Raw genomic sequence first — 13,596 nt, forward strand, 5'->3', positions numbered from 1 at the left:
CACGTTTCTTGCTACCCTAATATTTTCACATTTGGCTGATAGTAACCTGGATTTTCTGGATGAAAACCTCTTTGTTTCCGTCGTGCATGTCTGCACGTGTTCTTTGACAGCAAGCAAAAACATGTTTCTTCTCGTTCTTTCTCATAACTCGCATGTAAATGCTGTGTACACATTACGTTTGGTCTGCATTGTCAAATTTGCTTCGGCGATAGAACAATACCGTGCTTGCCCGATCGTCGGCCGATAGTGTTTGCAATGGAGCAGTACCGCGTGCCCAATAAACTCCCGTCGGAGGAAATCAACATCCTTGCTCAGCGCAAAGGTCGATTAAAGCAGCAAGCGAAGCGAAGCGCTCCGCCTGCACGCAAAGTTAGAAAACCTCGTGATTTCGTTAAAGCGACAATCTACGTAGCTCAGCAACGCCGGGCGGTGCAGGATGCAAAGCGCATCAAGCGCAACTTCCTAAAAACAGGATTTTGTCTGCCGAACAAAGCTATTACCGAGGGCCGCCTGGTGTTGGTGTTTCGTCACCGTGGTCTTCACATAGCCAACAAGGACGTATTGCAGTCGCTTCGCACACTAAGACTACCGGTTCTCCGGAGCGCTGCTTTTCACCTTCTCACTCCCGAGATACACGCGCATCTTAAAGTTGTTGAACCGTTTGTCGTATGGGGTTATCCGGCTGATGCGATCATCCGAGAGCTGATATATAAATACGGTGCATTTCGCGGAGATGGCCCTGACAAGAAGTCTGTTCCAATGTCTTCGAACCAAGTGGTTGAGCAGCGACTTGGACACTGCGACATCATATGCGTGGAGGATCTTCTGAATGAAGTCATAACTCTGGGACCACATTTTGACGAAGTAAGACGTGCCTTACGGTGCTTTATACTCAGCCATCCGGTAGGAGGCTGGAAAGAGGCACCGAAAGGTAAGCTACGATCGATCGGTGGCGAAGCTGGTTTTCGGGGAGATGAAATAAATGTCCTCTTTAAGCGACTCCTGTAACTCACGGTGCTAAAGTGCAACCCTACAATACTTTTTCTATTTTTCTGTAAATATCAATAAAGGAGGTCAACAAAACCTCAGGAAAAAATTTAACGAAGTTTGCTTTTATTTACTCTCTTTGTATTGGTCCTCTTCCACTGATACCCGTCATTTGATTAAATAGCACCTTGCCAAACTTATCTATTATAATTGTGAACGCGTTATCGGTATCCCAACAAGTCCCTTTCTCACCCTGATCACCGCGTCCGATTGGCACATTAGAGAAGCCCTGCACGTGAAGCGCTACCCACGGAAGCACTTGGGTTTCTGATTCCGAAACTAACCGTGCGAGTAGATCAACAGTACGATTCACTTCCTCTGGGGTGAACATTCCTTGGCCATGCAGAAGCCACGTTAAGTCATTGGCGCTAACTACCGACGCTGTGTCGAAACTGTATTCGTTCAAATAGTCGTCGCCTATAGTTTCACAGTCGAAAACAATCATCCCTATGTACTCTAGAAGTTCCGCAACGGTGCAGCAATCGTTTTCAACACTGTCTCCCAACACGGGTATGAACTCGTCACGGCGTTCAGTACGTATGAAAGTGTTGATAGGTAGTGAAATAACAGTCAACCTTCGGAGAGTTGTCAGGTAGTGCTCAAGCGACGTTGAACTGACGACAACATCGGCAGCTGTGCCAAGCAGCGTAGAACAATTGGTGGGCGGTATCCAACGAACAAGTAGATCGCATGTAAATGCCTCTGCCGCTAAGCGGTCTCTCAAACGGTCCACTCGCTGCATATCGTCGCTTAAGGTGGACCCTAGATCCAGTTTCACAACTAGAAATATATTGATTAGAAAGAATGTAGAGAACAGAACAGCACGATCTTATACCATATTTTCCATTGTAATGGGTAACAAGACTATCGCCTAAAGCGAGACGTTGGTGGGTTTCACTGTGCAGACTAAGATGCAGAACTCCGTCTGGACGGAGTGCTACACAGTCGTCGCTTTCGAGGCATCCCTTGGCAGTGATTGCGTAAATGGTGCCTGCAAAAATGGCAAAATTCATCCGTTATATGACAATCGATTTCAACAGAAGGGGAACGACATATGAACAAAATTATTCTTACCCTGCCTAACGAATGCTTCGCGAAATTCATGCCGTAGCACCTCGATTAAAGGGAACTGGCGAACTAGAGAACAGTGGCCAGGATCATTGGCGACACTGAGCTTCTCTTCCAGCTCGTTCGCAGCCGAATGTCCGCAAGCGGGCAGAATTATCGAGAGCTAAATAATTGAAAACCTTTTACAAACTTCTACTGACGTCTGTATCTTGAATTTACCGTATGGTTGAAGTGCCGCGAGTTAATTTCTTTTCGCATTTTGTTTGATCTTCGATCATTGCTCCAGCTAGAGCTTACGAGGATCGTCCTACTATATGAAGGTGGTAAAAATCGCCATAAATCCGGGCATAACATGTTTTTCTTAGGATGCTGTTCAACAATTTTATATTCGTTGGTTTTTACTTCGTCCTTGCGCGATTACTGCTAAACGTGCGGAAGGATTAGGAAGGATAGGTGAAAATAATACTGAGACGCTCCACGAGCCGTAATTCGGACCGTAAAAACGTCAGAACCTTTACGCTTCGTGTGGCAGCAATAATATAAAACCGAAATGTCAAACGTCAAACAGAAATCGAAAAGAAATAAATTGATTACTCAATGTTTTTTTAGGTTTTTTTCGATTTTGTTGCTATACCAGCAAATAAGAACTTACATTATCCTCTGTTTGTAAACAATACGTTTGCTAACAGTATTTACGGCCGGTTTTGCGGTCAGTTTTACGGTCGGGTTCACGCCTCGGCCGACACATAAACGTTTTGACACAAGCGCAAACAGTTTGGCATTTATCTGAAATGCCAGAAAATTTATTTGCCCGACAGATAAACGAACGAACCAAGTTTCAATGCGTGGTGTTTTCGTATAGATATCTTGTGAAATTTTGACAACCTTTGGGTGACTATCAGTATGAATATGACTGAAACGACGGTTAAATGTTGCTCATTGATAGTTGGTTTTTACACTGGTTTTGCAATATTGGCATGAGTACTCCTGAGGAATAAAAGAAGTAAAGCAGTTTTCCGAAGTTAGTGTTTCAAAGATTCATAGAAAGACAGAACATTAGCAACATACAGCTTGAATTGAGTACTTGAGTACTTTCTAATTATTGTTTCCTGCACGAGGAGAACGTGGTTTTTGCAATTCAATTTATAGAAATAAACATTTACTTATTTATTTAGAAGTTTACTGAGAAATACACCGATTCAAAGAAACAATTCCGGAATGATACGGTTAGTGCGATACCGACAACTCCGTCCGTAGAAAGCACATTGCTTTAGTAATCAACATGTATTAACGTTGTCGCTGTTGTAGGCCAAGGCCGTTCGGTGGATGTAAATGCCGAATAAGAATCATTTATCACGGCAGAGGGCCAAAAGAGAGAAAAAAAGTTTTTAATAAAATATCGGATATGTCAGCTGTGCGGCTCAATATAAACTTCTAGACAAAAACTCCTTGCTTCCAACAATAACACAAATGATACTAATTCGAAAAGTATATTTTATAATCGCCTTCAGGGATGTTATATTTTCATCATTCCTCAGATGAGTGTTACAAACAACATTATTCATGAATGTTTGAAGCAGTTTCCCACCAGAGTACACCCACCCACTTCTCATCCGAAAAAGAGAACTGAGTTGGAACTCTGTGACGGCGCCGCCGTTGGTAGCGTGTTTAGATGATGCCAATCTTGTTGGCAACGTCTAGTGCATCGTAGTCGCGGGTTAATCGCACGTACGCTTTCTTCTTGCCATCTGGTCGCACCAGCGTGTTGATCTTCAGCACCTTGACGTCATACAGTTTGCGAACGGCAGCCTTAACATGATTCTTATTGGCGCGTAGGTGAATTAGGAAGACGAGCGTGTTGTTGTCCTCAATCTTCTTCATCGCTGCTTCGGTTGTCAACGGATACTTGATAATGTTGTAAGGGTCCATGCTTTTGAGGCGGAAAGAATGAGATAGAAAACCAATTACGAACAAATCGTTCAAAGAATAGAGTTGCGCGAGATTTAGATTGCAATGTATCTTCCTTGTAGTAAACTGTCTAGTATAGGTATGGTAGAAAGTAGTTGCAATAAAAAGATAATTCGTTCTTGGCATTTTTGAGGCTTGCACTCAGTGAACCCCACAACAAAAGAGAAGATAACCGAGCGATATTTGTTCAAGCCTGGATGCCGTAAGATTCGGCGGGACACATACTTCATTTCACTTTTGTAACGGCAACTTACCGGCTACGCTTAGCCACCGACTTCCTCGGATATTTTGGTCTGCGTGGGAGGCATAGGGTGCGAGGTCGACGGAACTTCACGGAGGTACGGATCTTACGCATCACGGTTCCGTATGGGCCTTTAATGAGCTGGATTTGAGTACAAAAAAAGTTACAGAAAATTAAGGAATTGATTTTACTTATCGCCAACCTACGTATTTTATCAGAAAAATATAAATGTCACGACTGTGGGGTTGTGTTACTTTCAGGTAGAAGTATTGTAATTCATTTCAGGTGCTAGCATCAATGAGATTCCCTCTTCAACATTTCATCACAAGAGCACGTCCACAAACACTCGAAGCTGGTTTTGTACATTGCACAATGCGAGCAATACTTCATAATGCAATGCTTACCTTGGTCTTCGCACGCTTAGCTCGAGCCACGGCGGTGGCACGAGCTTTGAGCGTTCCTTTATGGATTTTTGCCTTCAGCTCTTCCTTAGTCAGCTTTCCTTTCTTGGCGCCCTTCTTGCCAACAGCTTTGCCCTTTACAACCTTGCCACCTTTGGTAGTAACCTTCTTGCCGCTAGCGGTCTTCTTGGCACCAGCTTTCGTTCCGGCAGTTACACCGGTGGCAACTTTCTTGGTACTCTTAGCAGCGGTTGCAACCTTTGCTCCCTTAGTAGTTGGCTTAGTTGCTCCCTTGGCTGCCCCCTTAACCGTTCCCTTAGCAGCAGCAACCTTGGCGCCTGCTTTTGGTGCAGATTTCGTAGCACCCTTGGTGGCCTTTGCCGCAGCAGGGGCCGCAGCTGGAGCCTTCTTTTTTTCAGCAGGCTTCGCTGGTGCCTTCTTCCCGGCAGCGCCAGCAGCAGCAGCAGCAGCGGTGGTAGTTGGCTTTTTGGCATCCTTCTTGACGGTGCTGGCGGCGGCCTTCGTTGCTTCCGGTGCCGGTGCTGGAGCCTTCTTCTTGCCAGCAGCCTTGCTATCAGCAGCAGGTTTTTTCTCACCCTTCTTTTCGCTCGAGCCGGAGGCTTCGGCTGCTGGTGCCTTCTTCTCTTTCTTTTCGGCCGGTTGGCCGGCTAAAAAGGAAAAAAGGACAACAACAATGGCTTAATTTGGGATCCAAACAAGATGACGGGCATACGGAATCAACAGAATAAGACGTACAAGTCAGTAAACTAGTATAAATAAACATCTCTTTCATGATAGTTTATTCAGAGAGATTCCCTCTAGTAAAAATCTCATCATTTTTTAACATTCTTTCGCATTAGGATCATCGCATTCGCGCGTTGTTTCGCATGGTTAGCTTGTTTCATACGTTTTCGCCCTGCTCTAAAGTGGGACAGGTTGACACTCTGAAGTCCTCGTGGCGTACACAATGTAATGTAAGACTGTTATATGCTCGAAATAAATACCGATAACAAAACGCAACAAAACCGCCAGAAAGTCTTGTGTATTGAGAATGCATTTGCACGGATTCAGCGATGATCAGTTTTCACTTTCAAGCAGGATTGGAAGAAATTTTGCTTACCGGGCTTCTCGGATGGTTTCTTCGGAGCCATACTTGTGATGGAAAAGAGATTGTCACAACGACGCGACTTCGCTCGTCTCTTCGATTTCCGGATGGCTGACAGTTTGGAGAAGGGTAGAAAATTATTAACTCATTTTTGAGTTCAAGCGAAAAGTGACACAACGTTAGCAGCGCCTCTAGCGGAATATGTCAAAAACCAAAGGTGATCCCTTGGTTTCGCACGGCACGGCAATTTTATTTTAACAATTTTATTTTCTTATTTTGGCTAAATGATTATCAACTTAATCATTGAATAAATTGTAAGCGGACAAGTTGGTCATGAAAATGTAATAAAACTAACCCATCGACGATGAGCTTCATTTTACGCGGTCTTGTTTTTCATCTCGAAAATTAACTTCTGTACGATATAACAAAGATAAAAGATCACCGTGGTGATCGTTAATGGTGCCAACCAAAGTAAACCCTCTCTCAACATGCCGAACAATTGGCATTGAATGCAGTTTTGAATGCAGAAAGCACACGTTTAATGAGTTTATCTTGGAGGCTTAGTCGACCGTAAAAGAAAAACTAAAAACAAAACAATTCGTTTAATTTATTCATAAACAAAAAGGAGAAAAATCCGTTAAAACTGTCCGGTCCTGTCAAGAAAAATGCTTGTGGTTGCTTTTTTCCACGACTGTCCATGCCGTACGCATTCGATTTGGAAAGATGTTTGCTTTCTTTCGCTACATTTTGGAATCGTTCTTTCGAAATCTAAAGAGTATGCCACCACCTTTTCACCCGTCGATTAGAGGTGGGAGAATAGCAGAAGTGGCCAAGTGAAGAGGAGCGAACGAGAAGCAAAGATTGTTAAATATTTTTATGACCAAATTTTAAAATCGTTTAAAACCGCTCGTAAAGTCGCTCGCGATCGTAATGTCGTCTGAATCCTGGGCGCGTTGATCAGTAGAAATCTGCTAGCAGCTTCATCGGTATGTGAATCGCGGGGCTATTATCGATGCTTTTACGCTTTATGGGCAAAAGAGTCTCCGGAGAAATACGACCGATAACAGCATTTGGAACCGATGTAAAAGAGTCCGAGCGTTCTCGATCGTGTGAACGATCGCACAACCGTTCCGACCACAAAAGGCGTAAGGAAGAAACCTGCCCAGTAAACCTCTCCATGCAATGTGTGCTTTTCTTTCACACATGCCGCCCTGTGTTGGAAGTGTCCCCCTTAAGCACGTGCTTCAGTAGCCTAAATCGCCCATTCGACGAACGCGTGTTAAGAGTTCCGGCTTGGTGACAAGTTTAGCATAAATGGCTGCCTGCAGCTCGCGATACTGAAAGTGTGGTGGAAATGGCATATCTTCTAGCGCGCAGACATGACCGTTCCCCTCGGCGTCGCCCACCAACACGCTTCGACCACAGTTCGTGAACCGAATGATGGTGAGCGGCGTCGCGAGACTACCAAGTGCCGTTTCGGAGGCGGGCTTAGAGCTTCGTCGTTTCAAATCCCACAGCTGAACAGCGTCCCTGGTAACACTGGCTATTACGGTGCTGTTCGTGGGTGACCAGTAGGCCGCCTGAATTGGCACGAAGCCCGTTGTCAGTGTGACGACAGGTTCGGCAAGCTCCTCAATCCAGACACGGATGCTCCAATCGCCACTGCAGGTGAGAAAGATTTTGGGACTCCATGGTGAGTACTCGATGCAAAAGATGCTGCGGCTGTGCATTTGCCAGACGCCGAGGTGTTGAAATGGATCGTTGATGCTACACCAATGCACAGCTCCTTCGTCCGTGCCGACGTAGTATTTGTCCTTTTGCAGCGGGTGTATAGTGACGCATAGTGCTTGCGGGTGTGGATCAGATTCGATCGGACAGGACGGTGTTTGCTGGTCAGCGGAAGGGGTACCCATCACTGGACCTTCAACGACTCCTTGTACTCTGTCCAAACGAAGCAACGGATAGGGCAACAGATGCTCTCCCATCGTAAGCGAGTACTTCATGACCCAGCCATTCTGTGAGACAGCGATCACTTCGTCCTTTCCCTCATTGTCAAACTCAACCCACTTCAAGTCCCAGATCGGCTGATAGATAGCCAACTTGTCTCGTTCTGCCACGGCTAGCGGACTCTGGATGTCGTGGGTGATGTCACGAATCTGTACTCTGCCATCGTACAGTCCCACAGCCAGCAGCTGGGGTGTACGCGTGGAGAAAGCGACGCAGGTGACCGGACAGTCGAACCGATAACGTCGCTCCGGATTGACCGGGTTCTTGATATTCCACACATACACGAAACTTGTACAACGGTCGTCACTGGCTGTATGGCCGTAGATGCCGTACGCAATCGCAACGATGTCTCCGTTCGCTGGACACCAAGAGGCACTAGCGACAGCTTTTCCTAGTGTTTCAACAGTTCGGTAGCGCCACAGTGTCTCCAAGCGATACAAATACTGCACGTCTTCGCGGCACGGGTCCGGTGGGTACATGTCGCGGAAGCGCATCTGTTGCTGTCGATATACATTGCCAGCCAACAATCGTTGCAGTATCATCGCCGAGAGATGAAAATTCGGATTGCGATTCAGCCGGTCGTCGATATCCTCCATGCCTTCGCGCAAGTACGTCGTGATCTCCATTTTTGCTGTCGATTCGGCCACATTGATTTCCTTCGTGTGCCGCTCAAGATCGTTATACGTGTCGTACATGTCGTAGTTTGACACGAATGATGCCACATTTTGACGATGAATGCACTCGGTATTGACAGACCGTGACTTACACGGAAGGTCGATTGTTTGTGCTTCTGCATCTGCCGCCCGGCAAGCTTTGGGGCGCGTTTCGAAAAGACGATTCTGCTCTAGAACGAGTGCGGCCTCCTCAGCGTCCGCCGATACGACGTGACTCGGACTCTCATACAACACAATATCGTCGGTTTCCGTTAATCTGATCTTTGCATGATACGTTCCTGTGTATGTCTCCAGCAAGGGACTGTGCCGATCGGTGATACCTTTGTAGTTTGGCTGGTGGTTATCGAATCCTTCCGCCTTGTCATTGGTCTGCTAGTGAAAGGAGCAGAATTTCTAGTTGAACTGACTTTAACTAACGTGTTTCCATAAAACCACCCACCGGTACCGCTCCAGTGTTCATTGTTGGGGTCTTGTCTTCTGGAAACAATTCGTAGCACTCTTTGAATCGACTCCAAACGAATGCTTCACCCAACAAGGGTGGCGCCAGGTTGTTTGGTGTACGGTCGACCCCATTGAGTACAATCTGTTTTTGCAAATCAAACAAACGCAGTTTAGGTTACGGGCACCATGGTGACTCAACGAAGTAAGCTAGGTCCAAGCGATCAATTCACCACTGTTTTGAGCACCATGCACAAAAGCACGTACTTCATCGACACTGCCCAGTTGAATTTCGTTCGCTTTCTTGTTTTTAGTTGTAAATCGCTTACTTGCTGTTTATTGCGGTCCTCCAGGCCACGCAATATGTTACGTACGAACGAACTATTCCTGGCTGCCCCAGCTCGAAGAGAAGTGGAGAAAAACTTCACCGACTTCGAATTATTGCATTGGTGCTGCGTGAAGAGCATTTTACTTCTAATTTCGTACCAACTTTTATACTGATAGATTCGCCATACACATACGCAGAATCAATGAATGGTTGCTTGGATTTGAAAATGAATAATTTAATTTATTGTGCAATTGAAGCATTTCAGAAACTTCTTCTGCTTCTTCTTTTCCTTCCTCAGGAAGTAAAGATCTAGATGTCGGCAAAGAAAAAGAAACGAAGCGCATTAGTAGTTTGTATGTTCACGAATGAGGTTTCGGCGGAATACTCACTTAATAAACTATTTCCGGTTGTTTGCAACAACGTGTCGTTGGTGTCCATCGCACGCTGGACGCTATGGTCGAAAGCAAGCGCTGTCAGTCGGCGGAAAAAATCCGTAACATTCTCCCCGGTTCTCGCGGACACTGGCCAGTATTCGGCGTTGATTTCGTACGCCATTTTGATCGCTTCCAGTTCAACATCACAGAGCGATTGGTTGTTCTGCGCAGAAGAAAGTTAAAAAATGACGAATGAATACCGTGGCTTTGCACTATTGAACGGGTCTCAAACTTACGAGAAGATCTTTCTTGGTACCGACGAGAAATTTCAATACTGGGCCAGATTTTAATCGTAGTGCCTCCTTCAACCATCGTTTCCCGTTGATCAGTGATTCCGGGCGGGTCATGTCGAACACTACAACGATGATGTTTGTATTGCGATAGTACGACTGGGCGATACACTGAAACTGCTCGTGGCCTTTAGTGTCCCAACTGCGAAGGAATGATCCGACTGATTACTAGAAAATACTAATGCTTCTTAGTTTCTGTGGAGGACTTACATCTGTAAGGAGTAGGATTGTTTGAGAATCTGAAACCGTTCCACCTCAAAGTCTAGTCCGATAGAGTCGGCGTAGTGATCATGGAATGTTTCGTGACAAAATCGATTCACTAGCGATGTTTTGCCGCTAGCCACATCGCCGATGAAGATGGCCTTACACGGCCCCAACAGGAATGGAACGACAGCCTGGGCTGCCCGTTTCGTTCGCTCACTGAAATCCAACTCACGGTGCGGTGTTAGCTGGCAGCTATAAGGTCGGGGAAACTGCTCAATACTGCGCGTACCGTAGTCCACGTTATTTTTCAGCAATTCGTAGCTGGCCGGCTTGGGCCTGTTTATGTTTTTGCGAAAAATTGGCATCGCGTCTGTTTTCTCGATCGGTATCCCTAAGGCACAATGGTCTGTATTCGGGAGGATGTGCAACGGGCCACAATTGGATAGCGACTGGAAGCTATACGCAACAATGAGAAGGAACCGTGGCAAGGACTTTACGCGTGCCGTCACAGAAATGCAGGCCATATGGGAGGAATCCATGAACTGCACGCACGCACACCACCACGGCTACCGATATTGGCAAGGTAACCGGCACAACACAACTATGAAATTCCTGGGACAACGTTCGGTTCGAACGACAGACGGTATTCCGGGTTTGCCCCGTATTTGGTTTTCGGTTCTAGCTTTCCATGGAAAAACTCCACATCCCGATCGCCCATACTAGGCCGATGGAGAAAACGGTGAGACGGTGCATTAAATGCGCTACGCTAGAACGGTTCGTCGGACGCAAGGTGTGCACAATTCGTCAGCCGCTGCAGCGATCGAAGTAGGCTCAAAACGAAGGGAAGAAGGGGAAAGCAAAAAATAAAAAGGAAGAGAGAAAGAAGAAGAAAAGAAAACGAGTGAAATCGATAAACCATCGTCCAAATGCTAGGATAACACATTTTGTCCTTCGCCTTCGTACGAACCTCGATCGTCTTCGTAGCTCCGAGCAGCGATCGTTGACGAAAGAAAGCACACATGGAAATACAATAACGGTGGGCAGTCGCAGCTGCTCTCGAATGCACCGCCATAGAACCAGAGGACCGCACAATTGCTGCCGGAAGTCATGGGTTCAGCCGTAAGCGAATGTGCGAAGTAAGATAGTTGAACAAATTGAAAGGATACAACAGCTTCGTTATGAACCATCGAGAGCATCATTGAATCGTTTATTCGTTACGTTTGTCAGCTGTTTTACTAGTCACCCTTAACAACATCAACGATTGCCCGTAACAACATGAACTTCGAAGTGCGCATGCACGGTGGCAAGGAGAAGAATCATTGATCGGATGAAGATGTCGCGTATTTGAGTTGGAGAAGCAGCTAAGCAACACATATGACTACTGAACAGTGTACTAAGGCGTATGTAGTGAATTAATTTAATTTTTTTCAATAATTTGAATTGAAAACAAAACGTAAATGCAAGAGCAAGATTTTCGAACTTTTTGATTAAACGCGATCACTTAGTTTGTCGAGCAATAGTGCCCTGGTTTGTTGTAAATCATGAACCCCTACGTATTGTGCTAGGTGGATTTGGCAACAAAGCATTGAACTCTGAGTGCTTCGTACTAGGTTGTGACACGAATTTATAATAAATTCATTTCATTCGAAATTGAATGTACTTTTTCGCACCTATCGACCGGGAAATGTTGCATACGTTGTGATGCACCAAGAAGTTCGTGGCCTCCGGTGGCATTGATCACACACACATGTGATGATTTGTTTAAATTTATTTATACATCAAGCTCCGGTAGATTGGTAGTCTTCTCACTGATAGCACTTTTTATTCGCCGACTCCCTCAGAGTCAGGGCTTTCATACTTCTGACCTCCCTGCCAGTGGAGATCTTCGGAAAGGCCAGGGTTTGCAATTGTCCTAGTACACCGATAGACAATTGACACAAAATGTAAAATTCAACCTAGAATTAGAATTAGAATTAAATTAAACTAAGGTAGAATTTGTTTTGGTGTTAAAAAGAGACGGATGTTGGGCTATTGCAGCTCAAAGACTTTATAGTACAAGAACAACAACTGAAAGCCCTTTTGTGAGCTTGTTCTGTTCGATTTTTCATCGAGACACAGTTGGGCACTGTTTTACACATTGCGCTATCAATGGAGCAGCCACCGTTAACAGAGTACACGGTAGTGCTCGTGGTTGTACTTGGGTACAACCACGGGTTCGATTCATACAACTTGGGTTCGATTCTCTAGGCCGACGTGACATGTGGTTGGCTCGGAGCCAACAACGCCACCCTTAAAACACAACGTTACAGTAAGTAACAAAATTGTCGCAGTTAAAGGCCTCGATCGCTCGGCTGCTGACGAGGAACGAACGGAACAAGATGCGACAAAACCGGTAAGTAGTAGGATGATGTTAGCGATGTTGCTTTACATGTTTTACAATGTGTTAGGAGTTGTTTAAAGTTGTTGCTAGAATCCATCGCCGCGGAGCATCAGCTTACGAATTGGAATCCGGATCTAGTTTTACTGGATCGGTCACATGTGCGTCTCGCTTTTATTGTTGTTGCCATTATCAATTGAGAAATTTCCTACTCCATACAACTCCAATGCAACCAGAAATGCATCTTAGACTCGTAAATTTCTTCCGATCGGGCGCGTTTCTATCTACCGGCTGTTGCGGCACTCGCCTTGGTCGTGGTTGGCCGTGGAACCTGCGTATGATGATGGTGATGTGCATAAAAATACGGCAGCCGGTTAGTGAGGTTTTGTGCCTTCGCGCATTAGTGAGCTATAGCGACGTGGAAAATAATCGAGGCAGAAGGCGGTGGATGACGAATGGTAGCGGTCGTAGCTAGACCCGAAAGACTGCCAGCTAAAAACGCCATTCTACCTAGTAATATTAATCAGATGAGTGCAGTTCCAGCTTCGTTGGCGGTAACGACGGGGCAGATGACGACGCAAACAGTGGTTACAGGAAGGTTTCCGCGGAGTCTCAGAAATAACAAGCAGCCAGACGGTTGTCGTTCGCCATGGACCGGAGAAGTGCATTAATCAGCGCCAGCTGATGCCTTGTTTCAGTCCGGTTCCTCCTGCTGGGTGAACACTGAACGGCCTCTATGAATTGGTTCAAAACAAAGTGCGGATTCTTAAAGTGCTCGTCACGCTGTTCTTAGTTAGGAGTGCGTAAAAGAAAATGATGCTTTAACACGTGCTATTGGACCGATCATCAACTAATTTATTTTTAAGCTTTCATTTTATAATAGAAATTCAAGCAGCATTCACGCAACACGCCAATGGTCGCCTACATGTACAAGCAGGGCTTAGTAAAGTAAGACAAATGACAAGGGATTTAAACGCCTTACGGTGGGATGTAATTCAAGAGATGAACCTAGGT

At 45.6% G+C, this 13,596-nt stretch overlaps 6 protein-coding genes across 7 annotated transcripts in view; 2 read left to right on the forward strand and 4 right to left on the reverse strand.

Annotated features, from left to right (window-relative positions):
- Positions 1–161: 161 nt before the first annotated feature.
- Positions 162–1,090, forward strand: LOC131212224 (large ribosomal subunit protein uL30-like). The gene has a single exon (XM_058206008.1). The coding sequence runs from the start codon at positions 256–258 to the stop codon at positions 1,006–1,008; it is 753 nt and encodes a 250-aa protein (XP_058061991.1). The 5' UTR covers positions 162–255; the 3' UTR covers positions 1,009–1,090.
- Positions 1,086–2,846, reverse strand: LOC131212209 (ribonuclease P protein subunit p40-like). Of its 2 annotated transcripts, XM_058205987.1 has the most exons (5): positions 2,768–2,846; positions 2,335–2,634; positions 2,122–2,278; positions 1,883–2,038; positions 1,086–1,827 (listed from the first exon to the last, which is right to left on the reverse strand). In XM_058205987.1, the coding sequence occupies exons 2-5, from the start codon at positions 2,467–2,469 to the stop codon at positions 1,118–1,120; spliced, it is 1,158 nt and encodes a 385-aa protein (XP_058061970.1). In that variant the 5' UTR covers positions 2,470–2,634; positions 2,768–2,846; the 3' UTR covers positions 1,086–1,117. The 2 variants fall into 2 exon arrangements, with proteins under 2 accessions (XP_058061970.1, XP_058061980.1); XM_058205997.1 differs by lacking the exon at positions 2,768–2,846 and having other exon boundaries at positions 2,335–2,648.
- Positions 2,847–3,604: 758 nt separating this feature from the next.
- LOC131206944 (translation initiation factor IF-2) lies at positions 3,605–5,941 on the reverse strand. The gene is made up of 4 exons (XM_058199553.1): positions 5,846–5,941; positions 4,729–5,393; positions 4,338–4,465; positions 3,605–4,045 (listed from the first exon to the last, which is right to left on the reverse strand). The coding sequence occupies exons 1-4, from the start codon at positions 5,874–5,876 to the stop codon at positions 3,784–3,786; spliced, it is 1,086 nt and encodes a 361-aa protein (XP_058055536.1). The 5' UTR covers positions 5,877–5,941; the 3' UTR covers positions 3,605–3,783.
- Positions 5,942–7,074: 1,133 nt separating this feature from the next.
- LOC131215456 (dynein axonemal intermediate chain 4) lies at positions 7,075–9,416 on the reverse strand. The gene is made up of 3 exons (XM_058209846.1): positions 9,279–9,416; positions 8,951–9,094; positions 7,075–8,880 (listed from the first exon to the last, which is right to left on the reverse strand). The coding sequence occupies exons 1-3, from the start codon at positions 9,414–9,416 to the stop codon at positions 7,075–7,077; spliced, it is 2,088 nt and encodes a 695-aa protein (XP_058065829.1).
- A 96-nt stretch (positions 9,417–9,512) lies between these two features.
- Positions 9,513–10,570, reverse strand: LOC131205449 (ras-related protein Rab-34). Its single transcript, XM_058197544.1, has 4 exons — positions 10,212–10,570; positions 9,948–10,143; positions 9,667–9,874; positions 9,513–9,586 (listed from the first exon to the last, which is right to left on the reverse strand). The coding sequence occupies exons 1-4, from the start codon at positions 10,568–10,570 to the stop codon at positions 9,513–9,515; spliced, it is 837 nt and encodes a 278-aa protein (XP_058053527.1).
- A 2,925-nt stretch (positions 10,571–13,495) lies between these two features.
- LOC131215457 (uncharacterized) overlaps positions 13,496–13,596 on the forward strand; it is a 29,342-nt gene continuing 29,241 nt past the window's right edge. Inside the window, exon 1 of the mRNA XM_058209847.1 lies at positions 13,496–13,525. Within this exon, the coding sequence (XP_058065830.1) occupies positions 13,496–13,525 (30 nt within the window). The remainder of the gene's footprint in view (positions 13,526–13,596) is intronic.

Source organism: Anopheles bellator, chromosome 1 (genome assembly GCF_943735745.2).
Source record: "Anopheles bellator chromosome 1, idAnoBellAS_SP24_06.2, whole genome shotgun sequence".
NCBI classification, from domain to species: domain Eukaryota; kingdom Metazoa; phylum Arthropoda; class Insecta; order Diptera; family Culicidae; genus Anopheles; species Anopheles bellator.